Below are 22,778 nucleotides of genomic sequence, written 5' to 3'. Positions count from 1 at the left end.
ATGTATACTTGAATACTCATATGGAAAATGTGGCAGTGGAACAGACTTACTTTCCATTGCATGCCTTTGTATTGTTTGAATTCTTAAAAAAAAAAAAAAATCCTGGGTGTATACTTCAAAATTTTTTTAAAAATGACTTTGTTACTACATAGGATTTTCTTACAAATTAGGAAGAAAGTCAAACATCTAAACAGAGAAATGGGCAAAGAAAAAGTCAATTCACTAAAGAAATACAACCATCAAACATGAAAAAGTATATAACACATCCCTAATAAAAATAAATGTATATAACAGTAATGAACTATCATTTCCCCTTTATCAATGTGGCAAGCATTGGAAAGCCTTATCACTTCTAATATTGACAACAGTGTAGAAAACTTCAAATGGTGCAAGTATAAAGCTTTAGATAGGGCAATTTGGCAATATCCATGAAAACTAAGCAGGGTGCTTAATGTTACTATAGGACACATTACCTGAGGATACAGGAGTAGTATATCATAGTAACCTAAAGCATAGGCTCTGGGATTAGACAGTCTAGGTTCAAATCCCATTTCCTAGCTTTGAGACACTGGCAAACTTCTCAATTTTAATGGCCTTAGTTTCTTTATTTATAAAATAGAGATTATAAGAATTACTTAGTCTCGTGAGAATTAAGTAGCTTTACACATGTCTTACAGATTAAAAAAGGACATCTGAACTAAGGAACTTAAAAGCAAAGTGATAAAATTTAAAATGTATCTATTCATTTATATGGTATACATCACCCTCTACAAAAAAACATTGACATTTGTCTTTCAATCTGTCAAGCTTAGCTAAAAAATTCATGTATCTCTTTTCTATATCACATATTGACATGATATAGGATGTAAGATAAATATCAATTTAATAGACTATTAAATAATTTTACACTTTGGAAAATCTTGAATAAATGGTTAAAATTAGAGATTGACATTAAGTGTGGGCACAGGAATATTCTGTGTATACCAATGGGTTTAACAGAAGATGTATTTGCACTGATTTCTGGTCATCAACTTGCTTTCTGTGAATCTTTAAATACCAAGTTCCAAATCTTCCAGCTCCTGGAGAAGGGCTGTTTCTTTTTGAATTTTCTCCAACTAGAAAAGTTTAAAACAATGAAGTTATTATGAAACAAGTACTGGATATGTAACAAAAAGAATACATGACATGACATTTCTGACAATTTATCATGTTCACTAGTAAACACAAATTTTAAAATGCAGGTTAGGCACAAATTCTAATTTGTTATCTGGTATGAATCAAGGGTAAAAAAGAACAGACACTGTCTTATTGCATTCCTCTGTGCCCAATAAATTTTCAATTCTATATATATCTGGGTTTAAAAATGTTGAGGAAAGGAAGAGGGAAAAGGTAAACAGGGCAGTACAACTTGAGATATGGAAAGGAAGAGAATCGTCTATTTGTCTAATATAACAAATTGCTATTATTTTCATTAGTAACAGCATAGTATGCCTCTTAAGAACACTGACTCTTTCATTCCCATGATCAATACTATTATCTCCTCTATTCGTTTAAGAGTAAAACTATTTAAAAATAAAAACATTAAAAAGATTATGGCATATGGTTTTCAAAATAAGTTTTCAAAATCTATGTGCTTTTACCTGACTAGATACTTGTTTATCATAAATGGGGGAAGGGTGGTGGTCACAAGCCTAAATGGAAAATGCAGAAAGTACCTGATTTTTTTCTAGCTGTTTTCCAGTTGCTGCTTGTTCTTTCAGTTGTTCAATTGCTTTCAGTTTCTGCAAATATCAAATATGAGTCAAGAGGAATTCACTTCAAATGCAAATTTCCTTAAGAATGTGAAACTCAAATAAGGAGATTAATCATCTTACATTTGTATTAAAAATGGTCTGTTAAAATGCTACGATAAAACTATTTTTTAAAGTTAAATGCAAAATTGTAAATGTTAAAAACATGAAATTTGGCAAAATATTTTCCTCAGGCTTTTAATTAATGTTCTCATATATGTATGTGTATATGTAAGTGTATCAGTAATAGCACATTTCAATGCCCCACTGGAATTGGGTGATGTTTCTGGCTTTGAGAGAAATCTCAGTGAGAGCGTTCTGAAAGATTTTGGTCCAAAGTCCTGCCCAATAAAAAAATGAATGAAAGAGAAATCTCATAATGCAGCCGTGAAGGGCTCTAGAGACCTTGTTTTATCCCCAGCGCCACCCCAGCACACTGGCTGCAATATCACAAGTCAATACATTTTTCTTTTTGTCTCTGTCTCTTCATCTTCAAAACTAGGATAAATATCTGGTCCTACTTATCTCACAGCTATCTAAAGAAATACTGATTATGCCTGTAATCCCAGCACTTTTGGAGGCTGAGGCAGGTAGATACCTGAGGTCAGAAGTTAGAGACCAGTCGGGCCAACATGGTAAAACCCTGTCTCCACTAAATATACAAAAATTAGCCGAGCGTGGTGGTGCATGCCTGTAGTCCCAGCTACTCAGGAGGCTGAGGCAGGAGAATCACTTGAACCTGGGAGGCGGAAGTTGGAGTGAGCCGAGGTTGTGCCACTGAACTCCAGCTTGGGTGACAGAGTGAGACTCCATCTCAGAAAAAAAAAAGTTTTCAGTGTATGTCTATGCTAATGCATACTGATTTTTATCACTCCAAAAATCAGTAAATTACTAAGAGCCTTCAGACATTTATGACAAAACTAAAATCAGTACCATTACTAAGTGACAGTACTTCATGGTGAGAAAGCAACAATGAGAACTGCTAATATAAACTTCTTAGATATCTGTCTTTAGGCAGATATTTATGTAATTTTAATTTATGCCTTGCAAGATGCACATCTGTTTTTCATTTAAGTTTCTCACCTTTTTTAGGTTCTTGATTTTTTTGTCTATCTCAGGATCCCCAGAAATTGACTGAGAGATAGTGCTTCGTGGTGTGCTCTGTGGGGCAGGAGTAGGTGCCAAATCTGGACTCTTGTCACTTCTTGCTTCCTGCAGGAAATATTTTTTAAAATTCAATTTTAAAAACCAAAAACATTACAGTATTTAAACCATCACAGCTTTGGTCTATAAAATACAGAAACTGTGATTTTACCTACATTTTATATAAAGAATCTAAATTAAAGGTCTCATGAAGTAGGCTATATACTCCCATATTAGAAATAAAATGACTTTATCAGAGTAAACTAGGAGGTTTCTGTACCAGCCAACAAGCATTCCAAACTTTTGGATATTCCAAGATGTGCCAGTAGATGGATAGATGGATGGTTTGAACACATGAGAGGGCTTTTCTATTTAATGTGTTTAAAGTTTCACTCTCACAAGGCTCTCTCCAAAACTATGAAGAATATGTATAATCAAGTACATGTAATGGATTATTCTACAAGAATAAGAATCCTACAGATACTAATTTATTATCAGATCAATTCAATTCTGCAACAAGAACCACAAAACTTTTTTCCCCTTAAAGGGATGCTATGTTGCTTCCAATATGATCAGACCTCTGATAACTTTTCTTGTCCCTCCTCACTGAAGGACCCCTGATTCTGAATCACTTTTATTTCTGCTAAGGTGCTGTATACTTTTGCCCTTGGCCTTTGTGTACAGCAGTCTCCCTTAACCATGCTTTCACTTTCTATGGTTTCAGTAACTGAGGGCCAACTGCAGCCCAAAAATATTACATGGAAATGCCAGAAGTATACAATTCATAAGTTTTAAGCTGTGTGATGAAATCTCTCAGCATCCTGCCGAGGGTGAGAATCATTCTTTTATCCAGTGTGTCCACAGTGTATTCAGTCCCCACCTATTTTTCACTAGTAGCTGTCTTGGTTATCAGATTGACTATCATAGTATCAACAGTGCTTGTGTTCAAGTAACCCTTATTTTACTTAATAATGGCCCCAAAGCACAGAGTAGTGACGCTGGCAATTTGGATGTGCCAAAGAGAAGCCGTAAAGTGTTTCCATTAAGTGAAAAGGTGAAAGTTCTTCATACGGAATATTGTACATTGATTTGCTAAGATCTACAGTAAGAATAAACCTATCCATGAACTTGGGAAGACGAAAAAAGAAATTAGTGCTAGTTTCACAGTTGCACCTCAAACTGCAAGTTACAGCCATGGTCATTCTTCTCACCACACAGGCATTGTATCATCTCACATCCTCACAAAAATGGTGAATACAACACAATTCGATATTTTGAGAGACCATATTCCCATATATTGCATTACAGTCTATTGTTTTAATTGTTCTATTTTCTTATGAGTTACTGTTAATCTCTTACTATGCCTAATCTATAAACTTTATCATAGCTATGTATGCACAGGAAAAACACAGTTTCTATAGGCTTCTGTATTAACTGTGGTTTCAGGCACATCTCTGCCCCTCCAGGATAAAGGGAGACTACTATATATTGGTCCTTGTGCCTACAGCACCTTCCCCTACAAGTCACTGGCTGAACCCTACTTATCCTTTATGTCTCCTGGAAAATTTCCCTATTCTAAGACTGGATAGTTGCACCTTTCCTAGGCTCCCATAATGCCCAGTATTTTTCCCTACGGTAACACCATATTCCACCATTCTCCATTAGAACTGAGCCCCTAGCATAATACTGGTTTGCTGCATGGGCTAAATAAATAAAAAAGTAAAGGAATGACTTTTCCTTTATAATTACGACAAGATATATATTTTGGTAAGGGGAAAAGAGTTATTTATTATTTATTTATTGGCTCCAAGAAAAGGTTTCTACTTCTTCTTTTTTTTTTTCTTTTTTTTGAAGATGGGGTTCACCATGTTGGTCAGGCTGGTCTTGAACTCCTGACTTCAGATGATTTGCCCGCCTTGGCCTCCAAAGTGTTTGGATTACAGGCATGAGCCACCATGCCCGGCCAGGTTTCTACTTCTTATAGAATTTCCAGTGGAATATATATAATGTCCCAGGTCTCCATAACCTTTTACTCAGAGTTCTGGGTAGGATACTCTGAACTTTTAAAGCATCCTCAGGGAACACAGAATAAGATATCACTTCTAGATATTCAACTCTAAAAAAGTCTGCCTAAGAATTTATAGAAAACACAGAATTGGAGTCAATTTTTCTTTTTAAAGTCATGTTGGTTTCACTTTTTTGTACACTTTAATAAACAATTCCTTACCTTCTCCATGAAAACAAATTACTGTGCACTTTGAGTATTTGAAAGAAAATATTCAGTCTCTCCTCTTAAGGAGCCTATAAGTTCTGGTAATAGGCAGTTTTATATTTTTCTTTTTTTTTTTTTTTTTTTTGAGACGGAGTTTCGCTCTTGTTACCCAGGCTGGAGTGCAATGGCGCGATCTCGGCTCACCGCAACCTCCGCCTCCTGGGTTCAGGCAATTCTCCTGTCTCAGCCTCCTGAGTAGCTGGGATTATAGGCACGCGCCACCATGCCCAGCTAATTTTTTGTATTTTTAGTAGAGACGGGGTTTCACCATGTTGACTGGGATAGTCTCGATCTCTTGACCTTGTGATCCACCCGCCTCGGCCTCCCAAAGTGCTGGGATTATAGGCTTGAGCCACCGCGCCCGGCGTATATTTTTCATAATATAAAGTTAAAGTAGAAGAGTGAATAAGAGGGGATATTCTGTCTATAAAAATTCACTTTTTACATCAGATTTTAAAAATATAAAATTTTAGTTGTTTATAATGAGCTAAGAATAGAACTCTTCTAGGAAGAAAGGTTAAATGTTATACATGTGAAAAACCTTCAAAATTAAGTGAAATGTGAAACTTATTTTTCTCCACAACTAACCAAGAACAAGTTGCAATGTCTGCATTATTACACTTAAATTCTGGCCATTTTCTAGAAAGGAGGTATATATAACAGGATTAAATTCTCATGTTTCAACTCTTTTTTTGGTAAAGTCAATAAACTTATAAAATTATCACCAGTTTATAAAAATACTAGTTAGATTATATACATCTGACTGCTCTATCTCTGGCTACTTACTTCACAGTCAGGACTAAGACGGCCTGGATAAGGTGAGAGTCTACCAAAGGCCATTTAGCTTTGTTCCATCACCCAGCCATTACTAAGTCCAGACAGTTGTCCCCAAAATACATACTGAATAGATTATCTTGCAAGTTGAAAACCCTTTGCTATTATTGAAAAAACAACTCAAAAAGCAACTCCACAATGAGAGATTACCAGTATCACCTTTGGTATCATCTTTAGTAAACAACACGTACAGGTACTTGATGATTGTACTGGCTCCTTAAAAAAAAAACCTGACAGTTATATAACTGAGAGTTATAAATAACCATTATGTATAATAATTATAATGATATTAAATTATATGACATAATTATAAAATATTAATATAAAAATATGGATAAAATTTACATATTATATAATTATAATTCAGTATATTATTAGTATATTAAGTTATAATTAATTATAATCACATGTAATTATATGTTATTATTATATAATAATTATAAAGGAATCTTAGTTCAGTATCACCAATGGTCATATTGAAAATATCTTTTGGCTGGGCGCGGTGGCTCAAGCCTGTAATCCTAGCACTTTGGGAGGCCGAGGCGGGTGGATCACGAGGTCGAGAGATCAAGACCATCCTGGTCAACATGGTGAAACCCCGTCTCTACTAAAAATACAAAAAAAACTAGCTGGGCATGGTGGCGCGTGCCTGTAATCCCAGCTACTTAGGAGGCTGAGGCAGGAGAACTGCCTGAGCCCAGGAGGTGGAGGTTGCGGTGAGCCGAGATGGCGCCATTGCACTCCAGCCTGGGTAACAAGAGTGAAACTCCGTCTCAAAAAAAAAAAAAGAAAATATCTTTTGATAAAGTGGAAGACATCTTGCTTATAAAAATTGAATTCTAAGTTGAGTGGGTTTCAGAGAGGCCCTAAAACTCAGAAGGCATGTAACTTATCAAGCTGTAAGGACACTACTAATGTGTTATAATACCCAGGGCCAGCAGAGGTCCCTACCTGTACTGATGAAAGGACAAGACTAGCTTAACGCATGGAATAGATCCTTTTACTTGGAGTAACATAAACTGACTTTAAGTTAAAGGATACTTCTGGGGATGAAATATATTAACTACAAATGAGCAGAATGTTTTTTCTAAAAGTCCAGATTTTAGCAGAATGTGGTTGTGTAACACAATTCTACACCTTAAAATAGTAACTGCCTCCCAAAACACATAACCCTCCTAGACCTGTCAAAATTCAAGAATTATCAGCAGGACTGTATTGGTGATATAGCACTCAGCTATTAAAAATCTGCCCTTTCTAGAACAGGCACAGTGGCTCACGCCTGTAATTCCAGCACTTTGAGAGGCTGAGGTGGACGCATTGCTTGACCTCAGGAGTTTGAAACTAGCTTGGGCAACATGGCAAAACTCAGCCTCAAAAAAATCCAAACTAAAACAAAGCCAAATAAAACCCACCCCCTTCCAGCCTGAAAAACATAGTGAGAACGTGTCTTTACAAAAATAAAAAAAGTAGTCAGGAACGGTGGTACACATGTATAGTCCTAGTTACTTGGGAAGCTGAGGCAGGATTACTTGAGCTCAGGGGTTTGGGGCTGCAGTAAGCCATGATCATGTCTCCGCACTGCGGCCTGGTTAACAGAGTGAGAAAGAAAGTGTCTCAAAAAACAAAAATAGAAACAAAAACCAAAAACCCTACGCCACTGCTCTGGTCTGACATATTGGTGTTTCCCCCAAATTCATAGTTTGAGCCCTAATACCCAATGTGATAGTGTTAGGAGGTGGGGCCTTTGGAAAGCAATTGAGTCATGAGGATTCCACCCTCACCAAATAGCTTTATAAAAGAGACTGAAGAGAGCTCCACTGACCCTTCCACCATGTGAGGACACACAAAAAGACAGTGCCATGTATGAAGAATGGATCCTCACCAGATACCGAGTCTGCCAGCACCCCAGCTTCCAGAACTGTGAGCCATAAATTTGTGTTTATAAATTACCTAGTCTAAGGTGGCAGCCTGAATGGATTATGACGACGTACTCTGCCTGAATTGCAAAAATGTGATCACCGTAACTTCACCAACTAGACATCCCCAGCCCAGCTGATCACAATTTGTCAATTATTTACACTGGTGTGGCTTTCCAACTACATAATTAAAAAAAATTGGAAATATTCCATTATTTGGGTACTTCTGGTGTTTCGATTCCCAGTTAAATAATTTCATATAGTACTGTAATACTGAGTGCCCACATGGCTTTCTAGTCATGTAATTACCAGCTTCTCTTATAAACACATGCTTCAAGGAAAGCAAACTGCACCACCTCACACAAGTGCCACCAAAAGAGTCTACAGCGAGTAACATGCTATATAATACCATTAGTCTCACGTTACAATGTCAGGTCCAGTTTCTTTTGTCACCCATCATACAGACAGGATTACTCAGAAATTCATAAGCGAACACAAAAGAAAGATATTCTGCCGATTTAAGTCTAACTCCAACTACATTTTATATAACAGCCAAGGGTTTTTGTGTTTTTTTCCTTTGTTTTGAAGCATGGTCTCACTCTGTCACTCAGGCTGGAGTGGTACAATTACGGCTCACTGCAGCCTCAACCTTCCAAGCTCAAGTGTTCCTACCATCTCAGCTTCCCAAGTACTTGGGACTATAGGGTACACGCCATCATGCCTAGCAAAAAAAAAAAAAAAATTTTAGAGACAGGGGTCTCACTATGCTGTCCAGGCTGGTCTTGAACTCCTGGGCTCAAGCCCAATTCTCCCACGTTGGCCTCCCAAAGTGCTGAGATACAGGGATGAGTCACCACACCTGGCCCACAGTCAAGTCTTTAGGACCACAGTTCTTTAAACTTTAAGGCTTAAAGCTAACTTATTGTCTTTTTCTTTTGAAATGGAGTCTCACTCTGTCTCTCAGACTGCAAGGCTGGAGTGCAGTGACATGATCAAGACTCACTGCAACCTCCACCTCACAGGTTCAAGCAATTCTCCTACCTCAAGTCTCCCAAGTAGCTGAGATTATAGGCCCAGTTAATTTTTGGATTTTTAGTAGAGACAGGGTTTCACCATTTTGGCCAGGTTGGTTTTGAACTCCCTGGCCTCAAGTGATCCACCTGCCTCAGCCTCCCAAAGTGCTGAGATTACAGGCATAAGCCACCACACCCGGTCATAACTGATTTTTTGTTTGTTTTGTTCTGAGGAGATTAGTGACCCCAAATACCTGCTTTGCAGCTTTCTTAGCTTCATGCTTCCTTTGATTTTTAAGAGCTGTTTTTGATAACGGCTTCTCATTTCCTGATTGTGGTTTCATATTCTGAGGTGGTTCCTCTTCATGCTATGGAAAATGTAAAATATTTTGAAATGGAGTCCATGTTGTAAACACATACAACAACAAATAATATACTTCTGCTAATATAGGATAAACTTATTTTTATCAATTTAAAGATCATTAGCAAAGATTATTTCAAAACTAAGTAGTGGCACACTCCACTGTCAGGATAGATTTAATTAGGGTCTTCCTATTAGTTGCTATATCTTTCAATCATATCAGAGCTGGCAAAATTCACTTTAGTTTTGTTCAAACAACAGAATTTTTCTTAGCACTACTACAGACACATGATTCTTATGAGACTAGATATCAATAACAGCTTCTTCTGAGGTCTTTTTGATTCTGACTACTGTCAACAGAAATTCAGTTGCCTTGCTTATTTTCTTCATACAAAGAATTACTTGCTAGATCTTTTTTTTTTTTTTTTGGGACGGAGTTTCGCTCTTGTTACCCAGGCTGGAGTGCAATGGCGCAATCTCGGCTCACCGCAACCTCCGCCTCCTGGGTTCAAGCAATTCTCCTGCCTCAGCCTCCTGAGTAGCTGGGATTACAGGCACGCACCACCATGCCCAGCTAATTTTTTGTAATTTTAGTAGAGACGGGGTTTCACTAAGTTGATCAGGATGGTCTCGATCTCTTGACCTCGTGATCCACCCGCCTCGGCCTCCCAAAGTGCTGGGATTACAGGCTTGAGCCACCGCGCCCGGCTACTTGCTAGATCTTTACTTGTAAAATCAGAAATTAGAAGATTAAAAATAAAAGCAAATGAAAAAACAAGAATAGTTTACAATACATGAAATAGAAGTAACTAGATAACTATAAATCTGGGATTGACATAATAAAGAGGGCAAAAAAATTACATGGCTTTTCAGATTACACAATTAAAACAATCAGTTCCATCATCAGATATTTATATAATCATGTAACAACCATAATCCACAATAGAAAAGATGGTGAATTATAGGTTCAATGTATCTCCAGAGTAGTTTTAGACAACATACAGTATGACTGATAGCACTACAAGTCCCTATCAGATTCAACGTACTTACTGATTTCTATCTATACTGCTGTTATTTTAATGTTAACTGTGTCTTAGACTCTATCATAACTCAGCATATCAAAAGTATCAGTTCTCCATGAAGTTTCTTGAGTACTAGGTTTCAGATCTGCATTTTATTTCTAAGTCCTATACGGAGATGGGCAAGACTCAAACACTTAAGATGCAGAGTAATAAATAAGAAACCATAAAGTGACCTTATCTTAGCAAATGCACTATTTCAGGTCATCAGAGTTCTGGGTATGTTTACAGTCTACTCGAAACAGACTGAGTATTGTGTGAATCCGCATTTGTAGACAGCCGATAAATCTGGAGTACAAGCGTCTTTTATTTCATTTTAATCCTAACTGTATAAAATGCTACTTAAGCTATACAATATTTGCTGAACATCTGTTTTACACATAATATGAAAACTCTTTCAAAGTGGGCTCTTCTGTAGTTTGTTTTGGCTGTAAAGCTTCTGCTCAGGAGAACTTTGATTTAAAATGATGCAAGAAGAAAAGGTAAGTTACAAGTCCCTTCCACACTTATGAGCATCATATAGCCCCTGAGAGTGCTTTCACTTCAGACAAAAAAATCCATACAACTACTACAGATCAGGATTTTTTTTTCTGGTTTTGGTACTATGTGCTCATTATATGTACTTTCATTCTTATTAATACACTTTATTAAGTTATATCAATTATTATGGGACTGTTTTTGATGAACACATTTTATTTTTCTCAGCTTACTGCAACCTCCCCTTCCTGAGCTCAAGTGATTTTCCCACCTCAGCCCCCTGAGTAGCTGGGACCACAGGCAGACACCATCATGCCCAGCATTTTTTTTTTTTTGTATTTTAGTAGTGACAGGGCCTTGCCATGTTGCCCAGGCTAGTCTCAAATTCCGGGGCTCAGGCGATCCACCCACCTCGCTCTCCCAAATTACTGGGATTACAGGTGTAAGCCCCTGCACCTGGCCAACGAACACATTTTAAAAGGCAAAGGTTATTTGGAAAGCTAATAAATATCTTTAAGGATAATTCATATATAAATTTTTACTTATAAAAAATTTTTTTCTGTGGTGGACGAACCCTGCCTTTTTTCCCCTACTGCTGTGTAACCCTCCTCCTTTGTAAAGTTATCTACTATGCAGTCTTTGTTTCTAGTAATTTCTTCACAGTATTTTCTTTGTAATTTAGCTAATTTCTGGAATTGGATACACATAAAAATTTCTAATTATTGGGCATACAGCTACTTCAACTAAAAATGATTTGACAGGACCACATAATCATTATGCCACATAAAAAAGCAAAAATTTAGTGGAAATCTTAAATGTTAAAAAACATCCTGGTTGGGTACGGTGGCTCATGCCTGTAATCCCAGCACTTTGGGAGGCTGAGGCAGGTGATCACTTGAGGTCAGGAGTTCCAGACCAGCCTAGTCAACATAGTGAAATCCCAACTCCACTAAAAATACAAAAATTAACTGGGCGTGGTGGCAGGTACTTGTAATCCCAGTTACTCAAAAGGCTGATGCAGGATTGCTTGAACCCAGGAGGCGGAGGTTGCAGTGAGCTGAGATCGTGCCACTGTGCTCCAGCCTAGGTGACAGAGTGAGACTCTGTTAAAAAAAAAAAAAAAAAAAATCCTGATTTTAAGTTCTTACTTAATTTCATCACCATTTTCAAAGTATTAGTTTCTGTATCAATCTATTCCCCTCACCAAAATAAACCTACTAGTTTTATGGATCAAAGAATTGGACTATCTTGCACAGATTCAGAAAGCAGGATGGGCTGGAGTTACTTCTGTTTTTATCTGAGGTAAGGAAAATTCCAAATAGGACAAATCCGAAGTCTACTATATACTTTCTTTTTTAATCTAAATAAATATGATAAATACAAATAAATAAATATTGTGTTGTTTTTATATAATTTTACTTAAATAATAAAATGACAGTGTTTAAATAGAACATTTAGATGGAAAATAAGAAGTTTCAGACCACCGCTACATTTTGTTCAGTCCAAAAGGAAGGGTTGCTCTTTTTGTTTTGCTTCGTTTTTTTGAGACGAAGTCTTGCTCTGTCGTTCAAGCTGGAATGCAGTGATTAAATCTCGGCTTACTGCAACCTCTGCCTCCTGGGTTCAAGTGATTCTCCTGCCTCAGCCTCCAGAATAGCTGGACTATAGGCACCCGCTACCACACCTGGCTGATTTTTGTATTTTTAGTAGAGAAAGCGTTTTGTCATATTGGCCAGGCTGGTCTCGAACTCCTGACCTAGTGATCCGCCCACCTCAGCCTCCCAAAGTGCTGGGATTACAGGCTTGAGCCACCACACCTGCCTGGTTGTTGTCTTGTTTTTGTTAGGTGAGGAGTGGCACCAGGAAGGCAAAGGACAAGTACATTTTATTTGACCAAGAAGTGTTTTAAAAATTGAGAAATTTTCTGTAAGAATTCAGAATTGTTTTGTCTCAAAATTCAAACATTTTGGAAAACTGAACCTAAAATCTCCTATGGAAAGAATCAGCTATTGCTGTGTAGCTGCAGTAGCCTTTAAAGAGGGCATGATGGGCGCAGTAGCTCATGCTTGTAATCCCAGACTTTGGGAGGCTGAGAAGGGCAGACCACTTGAGGTTAGGAGTTCAAGACCAGCCTGCCAACATAGTGAAACCCCATCTCTACTAAAAATACAAAAAAATTAGCCAGGAGTGGTGGCAAGTGCCTGTAATCCCAACTATTTGGGAAGCTGAGGCAGGAGAATAGCTTGAACCCAGGAGGCGGAGGTTGCAGTGAGTTGACATCATGCCACTGTACTCCAGCCTAGACGACAAGAGGGAGACTGTCTCAAAAAAAACAAAAAAACCCAAAAAATGGTAGGAGCTCTCTCATTCACCATTCTCTCCCACTCACCATTGCCTTACATTACTGGCCTAGCCTGAAAGATATCTGAATTTGAGCCTCTGATCTACAATTTGAGCCTCTGATCTGCCATACTCAGTTACATATCCTAGAAAATTTAATTTTATTTATTATTGTTTTTAGAGATGGGGACTCACCATGTTGCCCAGGCTGGTCTTGAATTACTGGGCTCAAGCAATCCTCCCTCCTTGGCCTCCCAAAGTGTTAGGATTACAGGCGTGAGCCACCGTACCCAGCTTATCCCAGAAAGTTTAAATGTGAATTATTTTAAGTTAACTACTTTGTCAACCTAATAATATGAGCTATTCATCATCTTCAGGAGTAAGTCCTCAAAGATTCATATTCTGATCTGGTACTAAGTAACACAAGAGCATGAGAAAAAAAATCTAGAGAACTCCACACTGTGACAGACCTTTTTCTTTTATTTTTATTTTTTGTTTTTTGAGACAGAGTCTTGCTATGTTGCCCAGGCTGGAGTGCAGTGGTGCAATTTCAGCTCACTACAACCTCTGCCTCCCAGGTTCAAGCAATTCTCCTGCCTCAGTCTTCCGAGTAGCTGGGATTACGGGCATACACCACCATGTCCAGCTAATTTTTGTATTTTTAGTAGAGATGGGGTTTCACCATGTTAACCAGGCTGGTCTTGAACTTCTGAACTCAAGTGATCCTACCACCTTGGCCTCCCAAAGTGCTGAGATTACAGGTATAAACTACTGTGCCTGACCCAAAATAAACTTTTTTCTATAAAAGTAGTAAAACTTTACTTACCAGTTTGGAATTGGTGATTGGTTTATTTCTTAAAGCTGGAGGTCTATAAGCTGTTGCAACTTTAGGTTCCTCATTGGGTACTTCACTTGGAACTGCTTGGTAAGTTATTGTTTTTGCTGGAAATATTCCATCCAAAAATGGCTGCCAAGAAACTTGCCATAATTCTGCATTTGATGGCACATCATACTTGTGCAAGATAGCGCCAGTATAATGCCAAATTTTGTATCCATTATTAACCCGTAATCTGGGAGCACATGTGGCTGTTAAAATATGCTCACCATCTGGGCACCAAGCAAAATACGTAGAATCAGAAGCCACTGGTTTAGAAATAAGTTTGTAGTTTTTCACATCCCACACTTCCATTTGTCCTCTCAGATTTCCAAATCCAGCTAATACTAATATATGTCCATGAGGGCTATAGTAGGCTGCATTACGAGGACCAGTTCCAAAGTCAAATACAGGATCGCATTTCAAGTTGAAAATTGTCGCTTTGGCAGGCATAAAACCATAAACAGCACAAAACTCAGTAGAACTAGAATTCCAAACTACATCATAAATGGGGCCATTTTTTGCTAGAGAAAGAATATAAAGCCCAAATTAGCAATAAAGAACTATATCAATATTTGTTAGCAGAAGTTACCATCATATAGTACTCATAAACACGTCAAACAGATAAAAAAAATGTCAAGGAATTAACATTAAAATACTCTTACATTAAATACTAGGGGGATTAATGTATAATCATGAATTTATTTAAGAACCCCTACTGAGTCTTAATTTCTTTTAAAAATTTTGGCAATATGGGCTTATAGTAATAGTTTGTTAGTATTAATAATTTTTTTTGGAAGGGGTAATATGTGCAAATGGTAATCAAAATACAAACTTATTTATTTATTTATTTTTAGAAATGGGATCTCACTTTGTGGCCCACACTGGAGTGCAGTGGCATGATCACAGCTCACTGCAGCCTCCACTTCCTGGGATCAAGGGATCCTCCTTTCTTGGCATTCCAAAGTGCTAGGATTAAAGGAAGGAGCCACTGTGTCCTATATTTTTAAAAATACCACAAAAGGCCAGGCATGGTGGCTCAAGCCTGTAATCCTGGCACTTTGGGAGGCTGAGGTGGGCAGATCACTTTTAGTAAGGAGTTTGATACCATCCTGGCCAAAATGGTAAAACCCTGTCTCTACTAAAAATATGAAAATTAACCGGGCCCAGTGGCATAAGCCTGTAATCCCAGGTACTCATGAGGCTGAGGCAGGAGAGTCACCTGGGAGGCAGAGTGAACCAGTGAGCAGAGATGGTACGACTGCACTCCAGCCTGGGCGACAGAGAGAGACTGTCTCAAAAAAAAAAAAAACCCACAAAAAACAGGATGCTTTATCCAAAGGCAACCCTCTGTTATATTTCTTGCATATCCTTTCAGAATTTTTTTTTTTTTTTGAGATGGAGTTTCGTTCTCATTGCCAAGGCTGGAGTGTAGTGGTGCAATCTCAGCTCACTGGTTCACTCTGCCTCCCAGGTTCAGGTGATTCTCCTGCCTCAGCCTAGTGAGTACCTGGGATTACAGGTGCATGCCATTGCACCCGGTTAATTTTTGTATTTTTAGTAGAGATGGGTTTCACCATGTTGGCCAGGATGGTCTCAAACTCCTGACCTTGTGATCAGCCCACCTCAGCCTCCCAAAGTGCTGGGTACATTTTAATATCTGGTAGTGTCAGAACTCCAGAGAACTTCCTCTAGCCTGCTATTCTTTTACAAAAGTTTCCAAAATATTCTTGCATATTCATTTTTCAACACCCACCTTAGAACCAGTTTATTTAGTTAAAAAAAATCAACTGGCATTTAAATTTAGTTTTAGGCTGACAGGAGAGAAATGACACCTTTATTAAAATAGTTCTTAGTAAAGGTCATAGTTTGTCTCCTTGAAGTTTTAAAGTTTTCTTCCCACTGGCCCTATATATTTGTTCTTATTTTTTGCTATATATGAAATCTTTCATTTTTTTAAGTAGCTTTTGTTTATACTGTGATTTCATCTAAACGAGCAGAGATGATTTTGTTTTCTCCTTTCAAAACTGTATATATTTTACTTCTGCTGATTGGAAATATTGACTAGGTATATCAGAATGTTATTAAAATAAAGTGAAAAGGGGAGTCATCCTTGTTTTGCCTCTGACTTCAATGGAAATACTGGTTTTTAAAAGGTAGATTACCCTACTTACACATGTTCAAACAACAGATGAAGTGGTAACATTCTTGGATATTATTACTATTTTGAGACAGGGTCTCACTGTTTCACCTAGGCTGAAGTACAGTGACATGATCATAGCTCACCGCGGCCTCGAACTTCTGGGCTCATGATCCTTCCACCTCAGCCTCTTGAGAAGCTGAGACTACAGGCCTATGCCACCATGCCTGGCTAAGTTTTTCTATTTTTTAAGAGGTGGGGTCTCACTATGTTGATCAGGCTGGTCTCAAACTCCTGGGCTCAAGTGATCCTCCCACCTCAGCCTCCCAAATGTGTTGGAATTACAGGCATGAGCCACCATGCCCAGCCTCTTGGATATTATTAACAATTCTGAAGATAGTATTAAACATACTAAACAATTTGCTATCATAATAAGTAAGTTCCAAAAGAGCTACTACAATGGAATTACCTCACTCAGGAAGTTCACTCCTAAAAAGCTGCCATAACTCAATTAACTAATTGGATTCTGACAAAATACGGTATATTTGAGGATGATTTTAAGTTTCTTAGTTAAGATGAATTTTATCTTTTTTTTTTTTTGGAGATGGAGTTTCGCTCTTGTTACCCAGGCTGGAGTGCAATGGCGCGATCTCGGCTCACCGCAACCTCCGCCTCCTGGGTTCAGGCAATTCTCCTGCCTCAGCCTCCTGAGTAGCTGGGATTACAGGCATGCGTCACCGTGCCCAGCTAATTTTTTGTATTTTTTGTAGAGACGGGGTTTCACGATGTTGACCAGGATGGTCTCGATCTCTTGACCTCGTGATCCACCTGCCTCGGCCTCCCAAAGGGCTGGGATTACAGGCTTGAGCCACCGCGCCCAGCTAAGATGAATTTTATCCTAAAGGTTATTAAGGTATTTGAATTCTATCTTTTGATCAAGAATTTAGATTATATGATCATTTTTACAGCATAGCATTTTTTACTACCATTGTTTCTAATCAAAGAAAGACTGCCTGAATACTCACGTAATTGTACTACGGCACTTTCTCCATTTGTTGCGATGTAGTGCAGAGTTTGTTCTCCATAGTAGGAAGCTCCTGTCTTGTCAACATCTGTGCTAGCTATTACCAACACAGCAGTAGCTATAAGAGTAACAACTTTAATTAGATTTAAAACACAAATTAAATAGGCATTCATTCTTCTTTTATAACATAGGAATATGTGGCATAAATTAACGACTGGTAAACAAAAGGAGGGATAAAATATACATAGCCTACCTTTTTTATTCCACAGCATTGTAACCTTATCAGCCTTAAAGAAACTTTTATTAGCTAAAGCTGCATGAGGTCCAGCAAAGTTGGGGTACTGATATAATCTAACAAATGAAGGTGCACCTTTACTTCCTGGAACATAGACAGCCACCTAAGATACATAGACATAAATCATTACTTAATTTTTTGAAGACTAAAAACTGAGATGGACATGTTTTTACAGTCACAAAAATGTAGGAAAAGGTTTAAATGCATAATATTCCACATAAACAAAAACAGCAATTACCTTGTATGGTTGTGGTCCAGGTGATAATACAAAATCATTAATTTTTTGCAAATGCAATTTATTTGCAATTGTGTCTAAAAAAAGAGTAAATGAAGTCAGATTGATGAAAGAAGCTAAAAGGAACATGTTAAATTCTGAATACATTATAAAAGGTTATTGTAACTACACACTAATACTATTCATTGTCGTCTCGTGCAGGTGAGGCACAGAAACACAGTGAAAGACGCATGGGGTAGGAGTAAGACAAATGTAGGCTTCAATTTCTACTCAGTCACTTACTCGCAGTATGAACTTAGGTAAGTAATGGGATCATACCACCTAACTCTAGTAACTGATTTTAAGAGAACAGTGCCAGGCACATGGTAGGTTTTTGATAAATATCAGTTATCCTCTCTTCAATCACCGCAATAAAGTGGTTTTAGAACATATTAGATGGAAAAGATCAACCTTGGCCTGCTACTGCAGAATGTGAATATGGAAATTCTGTAACTAATGTGATAAACAGATGCATAATAATGATGACCACAACAATTGTAACAACGGCTGATATTAAGAGCTTATGCTACACTAGGCGGTCTGAATTATGCTATCCTTAATAAAACTGCTACCCTAGTTAATTAGATCAAGAGCTAATATACTTTCTTTGTTCAATTTCAGAGATTGATAGCTTTTCTTCTTTTTTTTTTTTTTTAGACAGAGTTTTGCTCTTGTTACCCAGTCTGGAGTGCAATGGCGCAATCTTGGCTCACCGCAACCTCTACCTCCTGGGTTCAGGCAATTCTCCTGCCTCAGCCTCCTGAGTAGCTGGGATTACAGGCACGCGCCACCATGCCCAGCTAATGTTTGTATTTTTAGTAGAGATGGGGTTTCACCATGTTGACCAGGATGGTCTCGATCTCTTGACCTCGTGATCCACCCGCCTCGGCCTCCCAAAGTGCTGGGATTACAGGCTTGAGCCACCGCACCCGGCCTTATCCCGCTTTTTCTATATAAATGTACCACTAGGTAACCAAAGAGTAGATGGGGAAATTTTTATTTATAGAAGCAGTACAGCTAAAAAATAAGGGAGGGAGAAAAAATCAGAATATCAACAATTTGCAACCACTGATGAAATAATGCATCTAGGCATGAAACATTAAATGTCAGCTAACTCCACAAAATTAAAGACAGCCAGACGTTAGGTGCTTCTTGATAAAAGAAGTGAACACCACCTTATAATGTAGTCTTACCCTCACTCACCTAAAAAACAACCTGAAGCTGACCAACTTTAGCTCCAACTTGCAATTTATAGGGAACAGATGAACGTGTTAAATTATACCATGGGATAAAAATGCAAAATTCAAATTATGGAAAAATACGCAAGACAAATAACCTTGTTTTTTAAATACTGAATTATGAAGAGTAAAAAAAAAAAGATGAGGCCGGGCGCGGTGGCTCAGCCTGTAATCCCAGCACTTTGGGAGGCCGAGGCAGGTGGATCACGAGGTCAAGAGATCGAGACCATCCTGGTCAACATGGTGAAACCCCGTCTCTACTAAAAATACAAAAAATTAGCTGGGCATGGTGGCGTGTGCCTGTAATCCCAGCTACTCAGGAGGCTGAGGCAGGAGAATTGCCTGAACCCAGGAGGCGGAGGTTGCGGTGAGCCGAGATCGCGCCATTGCACTCCAGCCTGGGTAAAAAGAGCGAAAGTCCATCTCAAAAAAAAAAAAAAAAAAAAAAAAAGATGGATTGGGAACCTACAGGATTAAAAGAAACATACAATGTGCAGTACCTTATTTGGATCCTGAGTTTTAAAAAAACTGTAACTTTTACAATTAGTAGAAATTAGAACACATATGTAATAATTTGTGATAATAGTTTTGTGGCTAAGTTTAAAAAATTAAAGGCCCCAATCTTCAGAAATCTACACTGAAGTATTTACCATATTTTAAAAGTACATAAAATTACACATAAAATGTCTGGGATTTGCTTTCACTTAGTAAGAGAGATGGTAGCTGGAGAGATGTATGGATAAGTAAGATCGGCCACAAGCTGATGGTTATTAGGACTGAAGTTTTGTGTTTAAAATTCTACATGATAAAATACCTAAAAAATTTGTGTCACAGAATTTCAATAGCAATTAAATTCAGGAAAAGATATTCAAATGTCTTAATAGCAATTACCAGATAATTTATTGTAAAAGAAAACTTTTGTCTTACAGATTTTCACTGGATTTAGACTTACAAAGGATTATGCAAATAAATGTAACAGTAATTATTGATTAATAAATTAACAGTATTTAAGAAAACCCTATGATGTCAAAAAAGTTAATGAAAACTGTATACAATTATAGTAAGTAATAAAATTATGTCATAAATCTTTACATACTAAAATTGTTGTTTTCAAAGAAGTGAACTTCATTGTTAACATTGCGGGCACAAAGAGTTTCATCTTCTGACCAGGATGGACACCTATGTCAAAAAAAAAAAAAAAAAAAAAAGAGTATAAAAAATATTCAGACAGAATGTAACATCACATTAACATGTTAAAGTTTGTGATATTGCTTACTATTTAAAGAAAAAGTTATAAATATTTGATATCAAGTCAGTTACTAATAGTTTTGGTCAGTATATGTTAATAGAAAAGGCTGGGCATGGTGGCTCATGCCTGTAATCCCAGCACTTGGAGAGGCTGAGGCAGGCAGATCACCTGAGGTCAGGAGTTCAAGACCATCCTTGGCCTACATGGTGAAACCCTGTCTCTACTAAAAATACAAAAATTAGCCAGGCTTGGTGGCATGTGCTTATAATCCCAGCTACTCAGGAGGCTGAGGTAGGAGAATTGCTTGAACCTAAGAAGCAGAGGTTGCAGTGGGCCAAGATCGTGCCACTGCACTCCAGCCTGGGAGACAGAAACTCCATCTCAAAAAAAAAAAAAAAAAAAAATTGTTCCTTTCCACTTAACACTAAAGGAAAGCAATTTCAAGTTTTTACTCTATTACATTCCTGCATACAAAATTCTTAAAATTGTAGATTTTTGTCTGATAAGTTATTTTGAAAATCAACACCAAGAAAACAAATATTATATAGTAATGACATTAAAAATACTATAAAAATTAGTACTTTAAAGCATTTATTTACCAATTTTGCATTTTTTTCTGGATGAAAGATTTCAAACATGTCCCAGTTTTCACATCATAAAGTTGTAGGTTGGGTATCCCAGCTGTGCCATCTTTAGAAGCTGCAATAAATTTTTTTTTTCAGTAATTGCCTTGTAACATTTGTAAAACGATTATTTTTCTTATTTATTAAGTTTGACATGGATTACTATCAAATGGGTTAAATCATGAAAGCTTGCCTCTATGTTACCAAAAAAAAAAAAGTTACATAAAAACACTCATGATTCTCAACTGATTCTCAGTATCTCTTTCATTTACTTGGAAAAATAAGATTCATTAGAGTTCATGCCTCTTGAAAGAACAAAAACCCAGGAGGTTTGTAACCCAATAATGACCTATTATCATTTACTTATTCAACAATATTGACATTATTAGAAAATTTTTTCTTAAAATAAGTCCCTATAACAGTTAAAACGTTTTGATTTTAAAAGTCATTACTATTCTTAAGCTTCAGAGATCTCTATCCAGCAGTCATTTACTTTCTGAATTTTCCATTGTGCTTTTTCTTTTTCTTTAGTTCATAATGGATCTTTACATGAACTTACAATGTACCTTGAAATTACTTTCAGCACATTATTTATTTGGAGAGTACAAGATTCACTGTTTATTGTAAATATTTACATTGTTTACTATCATAAAGACTAATTACTTTCTTATGAGGTTATAAAATTTACAACCTTTTCCCCCACTAAATTTAATTGATCCCGTCAGGGTATTTTTTAATTGAGAAAATACTTACTGGTATAAGGCTGCCACGTTGCTAGGACAGTGTTTTTTGGCGAGAATTCAAGGCAAACTGCCTTTGGGAGGTCGAAGGAGTGGAGTAGTCCCTTGTTAGTGACATTGATAATGTTTACTCTGGTTTCAAAAGAAATTATTTCAGCAATGAAATATTGTTTTATAGTAGTCACCACTAACCGAAATATTCATATCTCTTTTCAAATACAGATCACTCCAAAATGCTCATTTTTCTTTTTTTATTTTATTTTATTTTATTTTTTTTTGAGACGGAGTTTCGCTCTTGTTACCCAGGCTGGAGTGCAATGGCGTGATCTCGGCTCACCGCAACCTCCGCCTCCTGGGTTCAGGCAATTCTCCTGCCTCAGCCTCCTGAGTAGCTGGGATTACAGGCAGGTGCCACCATGCCCAGCTTCATTTTTCATAAATATCAACTTTAATTCTAGAAAATATCCAGAAAACACCTTAACTTAAACAAAACAAAACAAAAGGCTAGGCATCGTGGCTCACACCTGTAATCCCAGCACTCTGGGAGGCCAAGGTGGGTGGATCACCTGAGGTCAGGAGTTCGAGACCAACCTGGCCAACATGGAGAAATTTTGTCTCTACCAACACTACAAAAACTAGCGGGGCATGGTGGTAAGCACCTGTAATCCCAGCTACTCAGAAGACAGAGGCTGCAGTGAGCTTGAGATCGCATCACTGCACTCCAGTCTAGGCCAACAGAGTGAGACTCCATCTCAAAACAAACAAACAAACAAGTATATTTTACCAAAAGGTTCCTACATAAGGCTAGTGCTGGGAAATTATATGAAATTAGAAGGCACATGGATGGTTCCACCTTCAGCTGAAAAGGAAAAAACAATGCCTTTAAGTGAACACAAAACTAATCTACAGAGAAGCTGAGGTCTATCAAACCAAAGGAAAGGCAGAAGTGCTAGAAAAAATGGCAAAAGTATATTTTTATTTTTTATTTGAGATGAAGTCTCACTTTGTCACCCAGGTTGGAGTGCAGTGGCACTATCTTAGCTCACAGCAACCTCTGCCAGCAGGTTCAAGTGCTTCCACCTCCTGAGTAGCTGGG

General features: G+C 37.6%; 1 protein-coding gene across 1 annotated transcript in view; it reads right to left on the bottom strand.

The window, feature by feature from the left end:
• Positions 1–721: 721 nt before the first annotated feature.
• EIF2A (eukaryotic translation initiation factor 2A) overlaps positions 722–22,778 on the bottom strand; it is a 36,614-nt gene continuing 14,557 nt past the window's right edge. The window contains exons 4-14 of the mRNA XM_039480298.2: positions 21,696–21,814; positions 20,919–21,018; positions 20,167–20,249; positions 17,797–17,870; positions 17,517–17,661; positions 17,265–17,381; positions 14,052–14,623; positions 9,223–9,336; positions 2,874–3,002; positions 1,716–1,781; positions 722–1,115 (exon numbers count right to left, since the gene is read on the bottom strand). Coding sequence (XP_039336232.1) covers positions 1,050–1,115; positions 1,716–1,781; positions 2,874–3,002; positions 9,223–9,336; positions 14,052–14,623; positions 17,265–17,381; positions 17,517–17,661; positions 17,797–17,870; positions 20,167–20,249; positions 20,919–21,018; positions 21,696–21,814 — 1,585 coding nt within the window. The 3' untranslated portion in view covers positions 722–1,049. The remainder of the gene's footprint in view (positions 1,116–1,715; positions 1,782–2,873; positions 3,003–9,222; positions 9,337–14,051; positions 14,624–17,264; positions 17,382–17,516; positions 17,662–17,796; positions 17,871–20,166; positions 20,250–20,918; positions 21,019–21,695; positions 21,815–22,778) is intronic.

Source organism: Saimiri boliviensis, chromosome 9, assembly GCF_048565385.1.
Source record: "Saimiri boliviensis isolate mSaiBol1 chromosome 9, mSaiBol1.pri, whole genome shotgun sequence".
NCBI lineage: Eukaryota > Metazoa > Chordata > Mammalia > Primates > Cebidae > Saimiri > Saimiri boliviensis.
This window is presented reverse-complemented; position numbering and strand designations above follow the sequence as displayed.